Genomic DNA, 15,931 nt, shown 5'->3' on the forward strand with positions numbered 1-15,931 from the left:
TAAGTTGTCGAGTGGAGTGCATAAGAATAAGGGGAATTTCTCTTGTCCTTTCTCGAGGAAGTTTCTCTTGTTCTGTATTATTAAAGCTGTACTATGATCCTAAGTATAATATTAACATGATTAAAGTAAGACAGTGGTAATTCGGATAAAACTATACTTTTGTTTTGTCACTTGAACTCGAGAGTATATGTTTAATTTTTATTTTGAAAATAGTTATCTGTTTTTTAAAATAAATTCTAATACATATTTGTATTAAAATTTAGAAAACTATTTTCAAAACAAAAATCCAATACATTGTTAGTTTCTAAATTTTTTGACTTCTTATTTTATCCAATACAATTTAGAAAGTTTTAACATATTAATTGTCACAAAAATTAAAAATCGAGTACAACTTCTATTACAGAGGTTACATCTTCAATAGACAAATTTAAAAATTTTATTACCAATATCTTTAATTTTTTTATTATTCTAATTTTATATAATTTTATGTAAATAATTTTTACTTATATTCAGTATCCATTAAATTATATAAAATTAGTATAGTTATATTTTTGCAAAACTTACCTTTTATCTTGAAACTAAAACTTAGGCAAATCCAATCGCCACCAATTACATCCTTACGTTGTTGCCAAAGTTGCCATAAATAATTTTTCTTTACAAATATATAATATAAAGAAACTTGTGTACAGGAATTATAATTTCTAATTAAAATTTATAAATATAATTTATTTTAGTAAAAAGCTAAATTTTCTTAAAGATAAAGTTAAATTTCGCACTAAACAATATCATTGCTTACACCTTATATATTCATGTTGCAATTTTTAAATTGTTTAAAAAAAAGTTCCAAGATAAATATATTTATTAATTATAATAAAAAAAGAGAATTTTAAACCTTGTCAGTATTGTTTCCACGTAAATTATAATCACAAACATATATTATTTATGTTTCTTAAATGTTAAGTAATTGATGGGGTATTTAGATTGAAAAATAGTAAAGAAAAGTTAAAAAAAAAAAAAAAGGCAAAGAAACCACAGGGTTGATTTATAACGATGAAAGCACGAGACTTTAATTTTATTATGATTACTTATATGTGTTCAGTTTAAAAATAATTAGTAATCAACTAATATTGCTATTCTATGATAGCTTTTTTATTTATATATTATCCTAATGATCATAGAAAGTAATAAGATAAACAAGAACATTAAAAAACATTAGATTTATTGAACTTAATTAACTAATTGAAAGATTAGGCAATAAATTGATCTTGACTCTTAAACTTAAATTACATTTTAGTTCTATAACATATTGATTTTATTAATGGTACAATTATCTGCTAATTGACTAGAATTTATTCTTGAGTGATATCAAACTAAAGGAGTTATATCACAAGAATTCACATTATACATAGTTATAAATTAAATATATATATATATATATATATATATATAAATACAAAACATTGATAATAAAAAATATTAAAGAAAAAAAATATAATAATCTTCTCTAAAAGTGTAAAATCTAAAAAGATAATAATTTTATCTAAAAATAATAATTTATCTTCTAAAAGATATGACTTATTTATAAATAAATATATGATTTTTTGTTATCAAATTTAAATTTTATATTTAAATTTAAAATTGAAATACAAAATTCAATTTTAAAATTCATTTATTCTTTATTTATTTTAAAAAATTTTAATATTTTTTCAAATTTTAACAAAGTTATATTGTTATCACTTTCTACCAATTAAGATAAACTTAAGTTATTTCATAAGATAAAGTGGCCTATATATTGCGGTGCAAGTGTATTATAGGCAAATTATTAGAGATTGGAAATATGGCATCTAATTTTCGTTCAAGAAAAGATTTCAAGCCAACAGATGATGAACTGATCCGGTTGTTCCTTTACAATAAGGTCCATGGCAAACCTTTGCCTAGTGATGCTACCATTCTTGAATATGATTTGTACGGTGACAAAAACCCTTGGGAAATTTGGGAAGCTTTTGCTGGTTCCAACTCATACAGTGGAAAGGACCTGTATTTCTTCACCACACACAAGAAGAAGTTCCAGAATGGGTCACGTTTAGTTCGAACCATTGGAAAGGGTTCATGGGAAGGTGAAGATGTTGGGAAAGAAGTAGTGGCCAGTGATACTAACCAACGCATTGGGATAAAGAAACGTTTCCGATTCGAGAAGAGTGGCACTCACCACGATGGTGCATGGATCATGCATGAATACAGCCTTGATTCATCTTTGTCAAGTGATACATCAGTAAGCATTATTATGTTCTGTTGTATTTGAATAACTCAAATAATAACGATTAATGTCTATCAATTTTTCTTGTTTGAATGGTATAAATTAACGTTTACTTTAATGTTTTTATTTGTAATTTTGAATTCATGTTTATAGATTTTTTAACATATTTTTAATCACTCTTTAATTCACTACAAAATAGCACTCACAAAATCTGTCTAAGTTTCTCTATCATCATTAACTGCATTGCATATTACTGTTTTCTATTTTGAAATTTGAACTTGTTAACTATGCAAATTTTGACAAAAATATATTGTATCTATGTTGCTTGCAGGCCAACAATTATGTTCTATGCAGATTTAGAAAGAATCTGAGACATAATGTTGGTGTAAAAAGAGGTAGAGGAAGAACTAAGACAGAAGAGATCAATGTCACCAATCAAAGGAGAACCGTCGTTCTTGCACTTCCGGCACCCCTACAATCAGTAAGTATTGCTTTTATTAATTACCTTAATTAGAACATTAATTTTGTCGCTTTATTAATTATTGTCAAGAGATTATGCAAGTAAATTATGTTTTTATATTACTATTTAATTATTTCTCTCTTGTTATCTTTCAAGATTCTTGAACCCAAAGGTTTTCTTTTATTCCATAAACTTAAGTAAATTTGATTTGGTTTTATTTAGACTCGAAGTGATGTTTTCCAAATCCACTCAAATTTGATTTTAATTCTATTTGAATGGATATTCATTAACATATGTTTTAGGTTATAATATCCCAGTAAGCCATTTAAAAATAATTAATTAAAAATGTATTTAGAAAATTATTTCAAGTTTATTTCAACTTATTTGACTAATTAATTTGTATGTTTGTTTGATCAAAATAAAAGTTCTTCGTTAGTAAGCGAGTATAAAATATTTTTTAAATGCTATTTGAAATAGTGTTTGATTTTAACTTAATTTTTTTTGTCTAAGTTTATCCTTAATACTTTAATAAAATTTATCATCTATCACCATCTTTAATATTATACTATTTATTGTAATTTACACCATTTATTTTAATTTTAATAAATTATTCTGTATTTATCTCAAAAATATAAGAATTTAAAATTAAAAATTGAAATTGTGATTACCTAAAAGTAGTTTTTGATCTATAAAACAAAATTTATAGGTGAATCATTCTGTATTCAGCCATTTTTCTCAAACAGGTGTACTAAAATTAAATTTGGTTTAGAATAAATTGTATCAAATAGATTTTATAATTTAATGAATCTAACTGAATACAGAATGATACGTTAACTGCAAATCTTGCATTCTTGTTTTGTAGGACAACAAGAGTACTGTTTTGTTAAGGAAAGATAATTACCAAGAACCAAGAAACCAACCTCATAATGGAGATCAGCAGAACCAAACCCGTGAATCTACCACTAAAACCGAGTTTGAAGATAATAAGGATGAAGATGGTGATATAAATATGTCTTGGCCAGAGTTATTTTCACTGCAGTTAAGAAATTTTAAGGGATGCTTGATCCAAGAGGAAGAGATCCCTATGATTCCCAATACCTTTTACATGGATTTGATGTCTGAAAATATTCGTAGTAAATAATGATATCAATGTAGAAAAAGACTTTAATACGTTTTTAATGTATGAAAAGATTTGATTATGATAAAGGAATCTATTGCTAAATTTTCATAGATTTTATTAATTACTTGATCAGTCATTTTATAGAAGAATATATACTTGAATTTAATAAATTTTATTGATTATTTCGATGTGTTATATTTGTAATTTTTATTTTTAAAAAAAATCAGCATAGTTATCTCCAATATGGCAGATCCTTTGGAACTTCTGAATTTGAACTTGACTCAAAATTAGTTAGTTGAATTTATAATTGAACAATAACGATTTTTAAGACCAAACTTGACTCAAATTTTGAAAAATTCTATTTATTTAGCCAAGTCTAATCATGCCATGTGCTACTCAAGCGTCACAGTGTTCATAAAAATTGTAGGTTGAGGCACCTCAAGGCCTAACATATTATATAGTAATTTATTAAACATTAATTGTATAGTTATATAATCTTTATTTTAATTTTAAACGAAAATACTATGAAAGAAACATTGTTTTTTTAAAAAAAAATCACCAAATAAGATTGGATAATATATAACTTCTGTTAACATGCATAATGTTCATATATTTATATCAATTTTATGTTTTCAATAATAAGAAAATTATAATTATAAGTTTATATTATATTTCATGTTGTGGAGAATAAACTGGATATTTGAGTTAAAAGAAGTTAGGGTAAAGTTGGTGTTACAAATTTTATTAAAAGCCTATTAAAAATTTAAATAAAATAAATAAATAAGGTGATTAGTAATAAGATATGACTGACCGCGCCTTATACGTATGTTAAATGATAGGGATATATTTTCTAGCAAAGCATACACACATGACTTGTACCCATACTAAAACAAGTTAATTAGTTGTGAAAATTAAAATATCTACAAGGATACATGAGCCATTTAAATATCTTAAAGAATATTTTAAATAAAAAAATCACAATTCTATAATTAATTAAGAAATATTTTAGGAGAATAGTTATCTTAAAAATAATTTTCTCTTTAACTTGAGATTTTACAAAATAATATATTTCTTATTTCTAGATAATATTTTTTATCTTTTATTTTATTAAGAACTACTTGCAATAATTTGGAGAATAAATTTACTGAAAAATGTACTAGTTTATCAACTATTTAGCTTTTATATTATTAAATTATTTATAGCATCTTACAATAAAATTGAATACTTTTTTTACATTACATATATTCAATAAAAATTATCATAAAATTTTAAAAATACTAAATTATTTATTTAATATTTAAAAACTCACTTGATATTTGTAGTCTCAAGTCTAAATTTTAGTTAATACAATAATATTAAACATTTAGAGAAAAAGTTTTGCTACATTTAATGATCCTAACTGAGTTTAATATGATTGTCTTCAATAAAAAAAATACATATAATTTAGAAAAAAAAATTCACCTAATCAATTTAGTTATTAAATATTTATTAATATTAAATAAAATTATCAAAATAGTCATTATATTAAATTATAAATCAAAATAAAGCTTACTTAACAAATATCTTGTTCATATAATTATTTTATTTCACAGATGTAACCAAATAAAATTTAAACCTATTATTAATATGATTAGTAAAAATAAATTTTAAGTATTATTAATAAATATAAAAATATTAAATTAAAGAAGCTTCATTCTAATCTTCTTTTCATTGGAACTTCTAAGGATACATTTTTATCTAAGAAAAAAGTTTAAGTATCAATCATCTTATTAAATTTTGCTAAAATTTTGGTGTAACATGATTAATGTCGAGTTCAGGTGAGAAAAGCGGGTCACATAATTTTAAAATGCACAAAATCTAAAATTTAAAAAAAAAAAAATTAAGCTAGAAAATTTATGTGAAACTTTTCAATATGAACTGAAAAGTTTTACAAACCATATATCAACCAACACATTTCCTACAATAGCGCATGGATGAATATCAGACACAGGCAACCTCCTAGCTGAATTATAACGAGAGCATAGACAAATTCCTGTGTGTCTGAGAATGTCCAATCATCCATCATGTGCAAATTTATCCATCTCCATTGGTATAAGCATTTAAAGCTAACAGCACTTGCTTGACAAATACAACAAAATCTGAGAATGTCCACCGTCCACATCAGAAATCTTCAACTTAGTGGTCATCTTCATCGGTTCCAGGGCAGTTGGCCAAAAGGGCATCCATTGATTCGTACTGAACAATAAGGAGGAAGAGAAAAAGTTACAATCAAAGTTAGAGGCTTCTTATTGCTCAATTATACTGGATTTGCTATTTCATTTTTTAAAAGTATATTGAGTTTTGACTGACTACTTAGAAGTAAATATAGCGTTTACTCACTTGGCATCCACAAAAGAGGCAATAATTAAATTCATCCCTCAGTTTCATCAAAACATCGTGCAAGTCCTGCATCGACATTCCATCACCATCAAAATTTCAACCAATGCAAACAAGAATAACTAAGTTCAATAATAATGAGTTTAAAAAAAACAAGCGTATCACAATAATTTCTGAATGCATTAAAGAGATTATAGGGAAAATAATTTATAAGAATTTAAGCTCAACAGTTTTTCTATAGACATGATTTATGGCAAAACATTATGGCATTATTTGATCCTAGTAGCTGACTCTAACCTGCTAGAAGTGATAAAATGGACTATTAGGCTTAATTTAGGCAAGCCCAATTCAGGCTTTGCCCTCCATCGGGTTGGACCAAATAAATTTGCTTTTTATTCAGGCCACAAAATTAAAGCTCAAGACCAGCCCATATTGTTTTTTACACATAAATAGACCAAGCCTACCCAAACCTAATTAAAGAAAGCCCGAACACATTAGGCCGAAAAAAGTACAAAATCATTGCAAGCCAGCTCAAGCCTTATATTTCAGTGGATTATCCAATTTTGCCACCTCTACTACCTAATCAGAAAAGGCTTGCTCATTGTTGTTATAGTTGTAAAACTTCTAGAAATAATGATCATGAGAAGAGAAAGCATGTATGCAATTTCAAGACTATATCTCGGCATGCAACTTAAGGCTTTATTTGAAAGTTTAGATTGAGAGGGAAGGGAAGGGTTTGAGGGGTAAGGGAAGGAGGGAGGAGAGTTAACAAAAAATCTTTATTTTGGGTGAATTTAAAAAATGAGTTTTAGGAGGGTTTTGGAAGATTTATTAAAACTTCTCTCATTTAAAAATTCTCAAACAAGAGTTACTATCAAATAACTCTTTCCCTTTATCCCTTTCTCTCCTAAAAATTAACTCTCAAACAAAGCCTAAATGAATACTTAAAACTAGGTTAAAGAAGTTTAAGTGAAAAAAAAAATGGCCAAGTTACAAACCTCTTCAGTTATTTCTTCCTCCTCTTCTTTTTCATCCTCTGGATCATCCTCATTCTTTTGTGGCTCAATAATTTCCCTATTCTCCAATTGGTCAAGGGCAGCCTTTGCCTTATTGTAATTAATTATAACTCTCCTACTCTGCCACTGTGACTTCTGCCTAGATCCAAACTCTTTCATTAAGTCCTCCTCTTTCCTCCTTTTCCTATCCATCATGATTTCCTCTTTTTTCCTCTTCTCCTTGTGGGGATCATCTAAGCCTACACCAGCTCGTGACCGTCGAATTTCAAGCCTCACTGGTTCAGCCCTGCCTGAGCCCTGCTTGCCAAGGGCAGAACCTGGAGTGTAGCCCATCTGTTTGAGAAGCTTAAACCCAATGTTGGATTGTGGTATTGGAGCTTCCACTTTTGCTAATGTTTGCTCATCCTCTTCCTGTTGCTTCCTTTCCCTTTCAAGTTTTCGACGCTCTTGCCAGCTAAGAGTTTTCAATTGGTTCTTGGAAGAGTTAACTGAAGAATCTTTCTTGTTTGAAATCTGCACCGCATAAAGGGAGTTATCATCACTTTGTATGGTACCTGTAAATTGTAAAGCGAAAGACTGAGGAAAAGTAAGCATCTGATAATAACTCTTTGAACAGGCAAACAAAATAAGTCCCGGCAACCAAGCTTCATTTGTTTTACTAAATACACAAATTTGGTCTTCCAAAGAGCTACGTGGGAGTTGGGACATCATCAATGATCCTCAAAGTTTAATATGGAAATCAGATTATCTCCTTGATGTATCTCTGAACACCAATTTGATCCCTAAATAGATGCGTATTTACATTAATTTTTTATTCATAATCTTGAGAAGACTAATTTAAAATATTTATTCTTACTTTTCAAAGACGGAACTACCGTCCATCGGCTAGTGCAGGATTATATAAAGTGGGAAAAATACAAAGCATATACACATAGGATGCAGGGCCCTGCCCTATCTACCATTGGTTTATAGTTATTTATATTTACAAAATACTTAAATCAAATACTTTAAATAATACATTTAAGTTGTGTTTGGATGGAGAATTTTAAACTTCTAAAAAATATGAAAGCAACAATGAAAGATGCTTAGAGTAAGAGTTAAGTACGAGAAGAGTTATGAACGATAAATGCAAAAAGTTAAGCCAAATAGAAAGACTTTTAAATTCTCTCTAAAAGTAAGTTATTTTAAATTCTTCCTATTTGACATAAAAATTATCTAATTCTGTAACATTTTAGAACATCTTTTTTCGTAGCATCAAAATACGTGAATTGTAGTAATTTTGAATGACCTTAACAACCTTAAGGTATCTAGATTGGCATTAAATCCACTCGCTACAAGGTTTTCTCGTTTTAAGCCCGTTTCAAGCACACACTCAATTTAGAGAAGTTAATTCTACACACACGTGTGAGAGAGAGACACAGGTTTCTACAAATTTAAAATAAAATCTTCTTCCTAGGAAACGAAGCTGTAATAGAATAACTGCAGATGGGAAACAAATTGATGAGCAATTACATCAAGCACCATTTTTTGTTTTTCAGAATTTGAGCTTAAATTGCAAGACCAAATCGTAAAATGATGTGATACGACTAGATGGTCATGGGAGAGGGGAACACTCGAAGACCTAATTTTATTCAAATACTTGACTTGTTATATGTTATGCGTCTCTTGCTACTTTGAGTGCGTATGATTCTCTCAAACGGCGTGGCAGAATCAAAACGACAACGGAGATAGGTAAAACGGGAAGGGAACGAGTTACCTTTTTGGATGAAGACAACTTTGGAGGTTCGGAAGGAAGAAACTGAGAAAGGTCACCCATGTAGTCATCTTCTTCTTCGTTTCCTTGTCCTCCGTTTTGGTTCTCCCTCTTTGCCGGTGATTCATCCATGGCGAACATAACCCACAGTGGGCTTCAGAAGACGAACCCTGATCATGAACGTACCTACTGTGGGCTCTATCAAGCCCATAAGTAATTAATTCCTTGAATTGGGTTCAACCTACAAGATTTTGGTCATCAAATTAAAAGCCCACAAATAATAAAACTATTTGCAAACAAACTTAACACAAAATGAAAAGAAAAATACTTTTTTATTTAGTTAACCTTGATTTTGCTTACGTTTGCCAACCCAAGCCTAATTTTATTTTCCACCAAATAAATTGATAGAAGACCACAAATTACCTATAGGATAAAATGTTTTTTTTTTTTTTTTATAAATATGATGAAATTTAGTTTTAATATTTTTTTAAAAATAATTGTTGTTACCACTTATTGATAATGTGATATGCATTTAAATATGTCATCTCATTTGCCACCTTAGAATGGTCATTGACTTAACCTCACTAATTATAAATTGCATTACCACAAAATACTGACTGATATTATTTTTTAAAGAAAAATATAACAACCAAAATTTAAAAACTTAACTGAGAATGCAAATTTATAACTATGAAGATATAACTTGTAACTAAAATTTATAATTGTGTAACTAGTCTATTTGAATTAAAGATGTCTAATATTAGCAAAAAAAAAAAAAAGATGTCTAATAAAACTAGTTGTACAAAGCTTAAATGTATTAAAAAAATCTGTAATTATTATATAAGTTATTAAAAAACTATGAGTAAAAATAAAAAATAAATCATTAGTTATTAATTTTTAAAATTAAAAATTACTTTAAATAAATTTTTAAAAGTTAACTTTCAAAAGTTATATATATATTAGTTTTGTATTCATTGAACAACTTTACTACTTAATAGATAACTACAAGTTTGTGTTATCAAACCCTCATAAAAACAAAATATATTATAAATAGAATTTTCTATTGTCATTTTTTAGAAGATAATGATCATACTACCTTTATTTTTTTATAAAGATGGTTCGAAGTTTTTAACCACACAAATTGGATGATAATTGTGTCTATAAGGTAATAATTTGCATAAGAAAAATGTTTAACAATGCACTTTTTTAAATATAATTTTTATTGGATAAAATTTATTAAAAATTATAAAAATATTATGAATTTTATTTTCAACTTAATAAATCTCACTCATAAATTTATAATTTTTAATAATTTTTTAAATAATATTTAAATATATTTAAAAATATGTTAGTTTTAAATATATTAAAAAAATTTGTTAGTTGATGCATCAGGTTTTTCGTTGTACAAAGCCGCTCCCAGTATGAAAATGTTAAAATAAAACAGACACACACATACACATGGCCATTGCGCGCCAAAATAAACTAACTATAACGAACTCAAAAGCATGGACCCCACCTTACCAGAAACTATCTCTTGCAACTGTAATTGCACACTGTGCAAATAGCTAAAGAAACATCACGAAGCTCGTTCAGAGTCACGATGACCGTGTCACTCAAAAGGAAGAATCAGCATCATTCAAAACTTTAATCTTGAATTCTTTTTCTCTTCTTCGTTTAATTCAATTCAATTCAATCCACTTGTGTGTTTGGGAACCGAGAAAGCAGTGGAAAAATAGAAGGAAATGGTTTGCAACTACGTCTACGTCAATCTCGTCGTCTTTCTCTTCTCCGCAACTTTGATTTTGCAGGGTCTGGCGTATACTGATCCCCCTGACGGTAATCACGTCGTCATTCTTGATTGTTAAACTATTCTATGTAAACTTTTCTTGAAAATGAATGAAAAATTGGTTGAATAACTTTTTCGTTGTCTTCGAATTTTCTAATTAATTTCATGATAACATTGAAGAAAATTATGCGATTTAGGATTCGGGAGACTGTGTATAGTTTCCTTTTTGTGCAGTTTTCTCACTGTGTTTGCATAATGAACGTATATTCTGTGATTGTACGCTACACATAATAGCTGTCTTCATGCCTTTTATGTTACTCTTAATTGAGATTTTCTCCGGCATATTGGTTTCAGGATTTAGCTTTTATTACAAGGACACTCAAATACACACATATATCAAATAATGTTTTATTAAAAACTACATAATTCAATTCATGAATAACATTAAATGTAATAATTTTTAATAAAAATTACTATTTATTAATTTCTTATTATATTTGCTTAGACACACGTTAGAAAAAAAAATATTATTAGTATTTCTAAAACTACGGTCCATTTAACTTGCTTTGACAGAATAATAACAGTATCATTGTTGAATTCAGACAGAGATAACTTGAAAATGACAGATTTAGACAGAGAAATAGAAAATCCATGTACTTGAAAATTAATGAAAAACCTTGACCATCAATCTCGAAATATTGAACTCATTTTGGTATAGCTCTCACACTTCGCTTAGCTTTCTGCTCTCACTAAACTATATACCTTTTTGCAATTGTTATAAACAGTCACAGCTCTCCAGGATCTATACAGGGCCTTAAACAGCCCACCGGTGCTGCATGGATGGAACGGTTATGATCCTTGTGAGGAATCTTGGATGGGAGTAGCATGTTCTGGGTCTTCTGTTATACACCTGTAATACACCGACTCTACTGATGATAGATTATAACGTCACTAATACAGTATACCTTATACCTTCTCTCTTCTTCATGCAGCAAAATTAAGGGATTGAACCTTACCGGGTATCTTGGAGGCTTTCTCAATAATCTACAAAACTTAAAGCAGCTGTAAGCAACTGTATAGTTTTATTTTCTTATGGGGATGGTTTATTGTCCAGATTCGCGATTTACTTACTTGCATATTCTGGTTTCTCTAGTGATGTCAGTTCTAACAACATAGTGGGCGAAATACCAGAGGGTTTACCCCCGAATGCCACACATATGTAAGCCTACTGTACTTTTTTGTTCCTGCGTGACTAAAGTTCTATGCTTACCGGTGAGTATACCTGTATCTTCAGCATTGTATTTTTCTGATGATTCTTCTTTATTGCAGAAATATGGCTTGCAATTACTTGAGCCAAAATATTCCCCATTCGTTATCAACAATGAAAAAACTAAGACATCTGTAAGTTCAATCAGTATTGATTTTAGTCCAAGCTTGTTGGAAGACAAACAATAGAATGCTCTTACTAACCAAAACATTCATTAACTTGTTTCTTCATATTTCTCATCTCTGTTGAGTATGATACAGCGCAATCATCACTTCTTGTCTTGCAGGAATTTAAGCCACAATTTCTTATTTGGACCCATTGGCAATGTGTTTACCGGCTTAGATAATCTCAAAGAAATGTATGTCTTCTTTACCCGAGTCTTCTGCTATTATTACATTTGAATCAAAATAAAGGGAATAAGTGATTCATTGAGTAATAAATTTTACGAGCCTAAAACCTAAACCGTTTCAATAGATAGGATTTTCTGTAAATTACTAATCTTGAATTTGCTGGATCTGTAGGAACAAACGATTAAGCCTATCGAAACCTTCCAACTTTCAATTTTTAAGGGCAAAAAAGTAGTAATGTGCAATCATATAAAATACAATAAATGTTCGATATAAAAAAATTAAAATACAAGAGTTAAAATAAGCCAAAAGTCAGAAAGCATAGCCCATCCATAATTGTCACTTTTTTGTTGTAAATTCATATGACAGTTGAGAATTGAGAAGCATAAGAAAAAGGTGCTGCTTTTTTAAAAATTAAAACGCTCTAAGTTTAAGGTTCGGTGAAGTGAAGCCCAGTGATTAGGCTAAATAATAAATATTAGATTGGGTCAGGAGAAAGTAAGGCAGTAAATGTAGATGTTTTGACAATTTGTTCAAATCTAAATCTTTCAACTCACAAAGGATGTTTTCCTATCGTCAGGGACCTTTCATATAATAATTTTACCGGGGATCTGCCAAGTTCGTTTGGTTCCTTGACAAACCTTGATAGATTGTAAGTTTCATCTGTCTTACACCCCCACTCGTTTCCTAAACTTGATTTGGGTTTCATCTTATACTCAGACAGGAATTTTCTTGTATAGGATCATGTTGGTTTGATCTGTAGCATGGTGCTTATTTGCAGGTTCCTCCAGAATAACAGATTCACTGGATCAGTCACCTACCTAGCTGAGCTTCCACTCATTGATTTGTGGGTTATCCCTATATATTTTTCACATTGTATGGATACAGTTCTATTATTTGCTAATTTGTCTATTTTGTCAGGAACATTCAAGACAATTTGTTCAGTGGCATTCTTCCACAGCATTTTCAGTCCATACCAAACTTATGGTTAGTTGTATTAACTATTACCAGTTTTTATCACCGTTTGTTTCTTTATTGGTTATGAACTAATGGATACCTAAAATCGAAAATCCCACTCAAATAGGATTGGAGGGAACAGGTTCCATCCAGTGGAGGACTCTCCTCCCTGGGCATTTCCTTTGGACAATGTACCCATTGAACAAAATACAACTCGCCCTCCCACGACTCAGGCAAATGCCATCGAGAACTATGTTCATCCTAAAGTAAGGAAACAAAAGAAAAAACGTATGGGTCCCGGAGGAATAGCTTTTATGGTTGGTGGAGGAACATTATTGGCAACAGCGTTTGCGCTCTTCGTTGCAATCCATTTGAATAGACATCATACACAGAGACAAGAAAGTAGCCATAATTCATTGCCTTCTTATCCGATCAGTGCAACCAAAGGTAATTCTTACAGAGAAGCATATAGATGGTGAAGGCCAAACACCATATGACTCTATATCCAAACAATTAACATGTATAATTCTTACAGATTCAGCATTAAAATGATTGAATTGAATAGGTAGAACGGGAGTGAGTAAAAATTTGCAATACATTGTCAAATTTCCCTCCATTGTTCACCCGCCTTTTCTTCCACTCGATTTCTTTCTGTTTCAGTTTCACATGTCAGGATGTCATTCCATTTACCAGTTCTGTAAATTCATTTCCATCTTTAATCATGTTTTTTTCCCTCCATATTTAATGCGATAGAGGTCTCATCTACGGCAATAGATGAGAGCCTGGAAATCCCACCTTTCAATGGTGCGTCCCTTTTGGGTCCAACTCCAAGGCGATTACCTACCCAGCACCATAAAAGAACAGGAGAAACGTCAAGAAGAAGTTTTTCCGAAAGAGATAGATACACAAGAAGGACAAAGGTTTATACAGTAGCGGAGATTCAGTTGGTCACAAACAGTTTCAATGAAAACAACCTTCTGGGAGAGGGATCCCTTGGCCCTGTTTACAGAGCTGAATTTCCAGATAACAAGGTACCTTCTAAACAGTAAATCACGTTCAGATTTCAATATTGTTGCCTTCAATCTATTACTCATCCTTCCTTTTTTTTTTTATAAGGTTTTAGCCGTGAAAAATATCAACATGGCGGGATTGTCATTCAGTGAAGAGGAAAAGTTCTTAGATGTTGTTTGTACCGCTTCCCGTCTGAAGCACCCTAATCTTGTTGCACTTAAAGGTTACTGTTTGGAGCACGGACAGCATCTTCTTGTCTACGATTATGTCAGAAATTTAACTCTGGACCAAGCTCTTCACTGTGCTGCATATAAACCTTTATCATGGGGCATCCGCCTCCGAATTGCTCTAGGAGTTGCTCAGGCTCTGGAGTAAGTCCAAAGTTGCGACTCAAATTTGTTTCTTGTTAAATATAAAAGTAGAATCCTGTCTTTTCAGTCAACCGTGACATACCCCATGTTTACAGCTATTTGCACTCCACGTTCTCCCCTCCCGTCGCTCATGGCAACTTGAAGGCTACCAATATTCTACTGGACGAAAATCTTATGCCTCGTGTTACTGACTGTGGCTTGGCTAGTTTGAGACCACTAACAGGCAATAAAGTAAAAATTCGAGTGAGTTTTTGCGAGAATCAGCATCGCATCATGTTTAATGTGTCCATTCATAGACAACTGTTACATTTGCTCAATGCTCACAATTGCGTTTATCTTTTGAATGATCTATTCGTTTTAACTTCTTAAAAATAACTCCTCTTAAAAAACCGATAAACGGATGTCCCATTGTGAGCATAAGGTGTTCCTTGCTCTTGTTCATTGGGTGAAATGAACCAGAACCTTGATATTTAGTGTGCCATGGACATAGGTTCACTGATTAATTCGGTGACTGTTGAAACAGGCTTCTGAGATTGCTATTAGAGATACAGGATACAGTTCACCTGATCATGGCGAGCCAGCAAATGGCTGCACGAAGAGTGACATTTTCGCCTTTGGAGTGCTACTTCTTGAACTGTTAACCGCAAGAAAACCTTTCGATGGGTATGCTTTCCATATATCTTGCGGCATTTCATTTTTAAGGGATTGTTGAATGATGGCCTGTTGTTTCTCTTGCAACACAGTTTCAGGCCAAGGGAAGAGCAATATCTAGCAACATGGGCTTCGTCAAGGCTTCATGACAACGAGAGTTTGGAACAGATGGTGGATCCGTCAATTAGAAGGACATTTCCATCCAAGGCTCTTTCGCGTTATGCTGATATTGTTTCCCTCTGCATTCAGGTATTATTACCATATTTAGCACTAAAATATCAAGTTTTATTCATGATTGTGTGTTGTTATTTTGGTGCTTCAAATTATATTCACTCTTTTTCTTTGGGTTGCAATGGAACACGTGACTTTCATACAGCCTGTAAAGGAATTCCGACCTCCAATGTCTGAAATCGTGGATTCTCTTGTATCTTTTTCTCAAAAGTTCGTGTCAAAGAGCGGCGTAGCAGATGGTACTGAACTTGATCCACTTGAGAGGTCATTCCGTACAACCAATTCCCGCTTTGTGTCTTCACCCGCGATGAGCTATGTATCCGCTTGA

At 30.7% G+C, this 15,931-nt stretch overlaps 3 protein-coding genes across 4 annotated transcripts; 2 read left to right on the forward strand and 1 right to left on the reverse strand.

The window, feature by feature from the left end:
• The first annotated feature begins 1,837 nt into the window (after window positions 1–1,837).
• LOC113871407 (NAC domain-containing protein 2-like) lies at window positions 1,838–3,858 on the forward strand. The gene is made up of 3 exons (XM_027508502.1): window positions 1,838–2,272; window positions 2,589–2,738; window positions 3,580–3,858. Exons 1-3 carry the CDS (start codon window positions 1,838–1,840, stop codon window positions 3,856–3,858), a joined length of 864 nt encoding a protein of 287 aa, XP_027364303.1.
• Window positions 3,859–5,681: 1,823 nt separating this feature from the next.
• LOC113873130 (G patch domain-containing protein 11) lies at window positions 5,682–9,738 on the reverse strand. 2 transcript variants are annotated; one of them, XM_027511122.1, is made up of 4 exons: window positions 8,986–9,120; window positions 7,212–7,742; window positions 6,217–6,282; window positions 5,682–6,072 (listed from the first exon to the last, which is right to left on the reverse strand). In XM_027511122.1, the coding sequence occupies exons 1-4, from the start codon at window positions 9,112–9,114 to the stop codon at window positions 6,013–6,015; spliced, it is 786 nt and encodes a 261-aa protein (XP_027366923.1). In that variant the 5' UTR covers window positions 9,115–9,120; the 3' UTR covers window positions 5,682–6,012. The 2 variants fall into 2 exon arrangements, with proteins under 2 accessions (XP_027366923.1, XP_027366922.1); XM_027511121.1 differs by having other exon boundaries at window positions 7,212–9,738.
• Window positions 9,739–10,724: 986 nt separating this feature from the next.
• LOC113873611 (protein STRUBBELIG-RECEPTOR FAMILY 2) lies at window positions 10,725–15,931 on the forward strand. Its single transcript, XM_027511812.1, has 15 exons — window positions 10,725–10,818; window positions 11,554–11,680; window positions 11,761–11,832; window positions 11,922–11,987; window positions 12,322–12,393; window positions 12,963–13,034; window positions 13,164–13,229; window positions 13,304–13,369; window positions 13,467–13,786; window positions 14,093–14,370; window positions 14,456–14,721; window positions 14,817–14,964; window positions 15,245–15,384; window positions 15,465–15,621; window positions 15,749–15,931. Exons 1-15 carry the CDS (start codon window positions 10,725–10,727, stop codon window positions 15,929–15,931), a joined length of 2,127 nt encoding a protein of 708 aa, XP_027367613.1.

This window comes from Abrus precatorius, unplaced genomic scaffold (assembly GCF_003935025.1).
Source record: "Abrus precatorius isolate BTA unplaced genomic scaffold, Abrus_2018 Scaffold7, whole genome shotgun sequence".
In the NCBI taxonomy this organism is placed as follows: Eukaryota; Viridiplantae; Streptophyta; class Magnoliopsida; order Fabales; family Fabaceae; genus Abrus; species Abrus precatorius.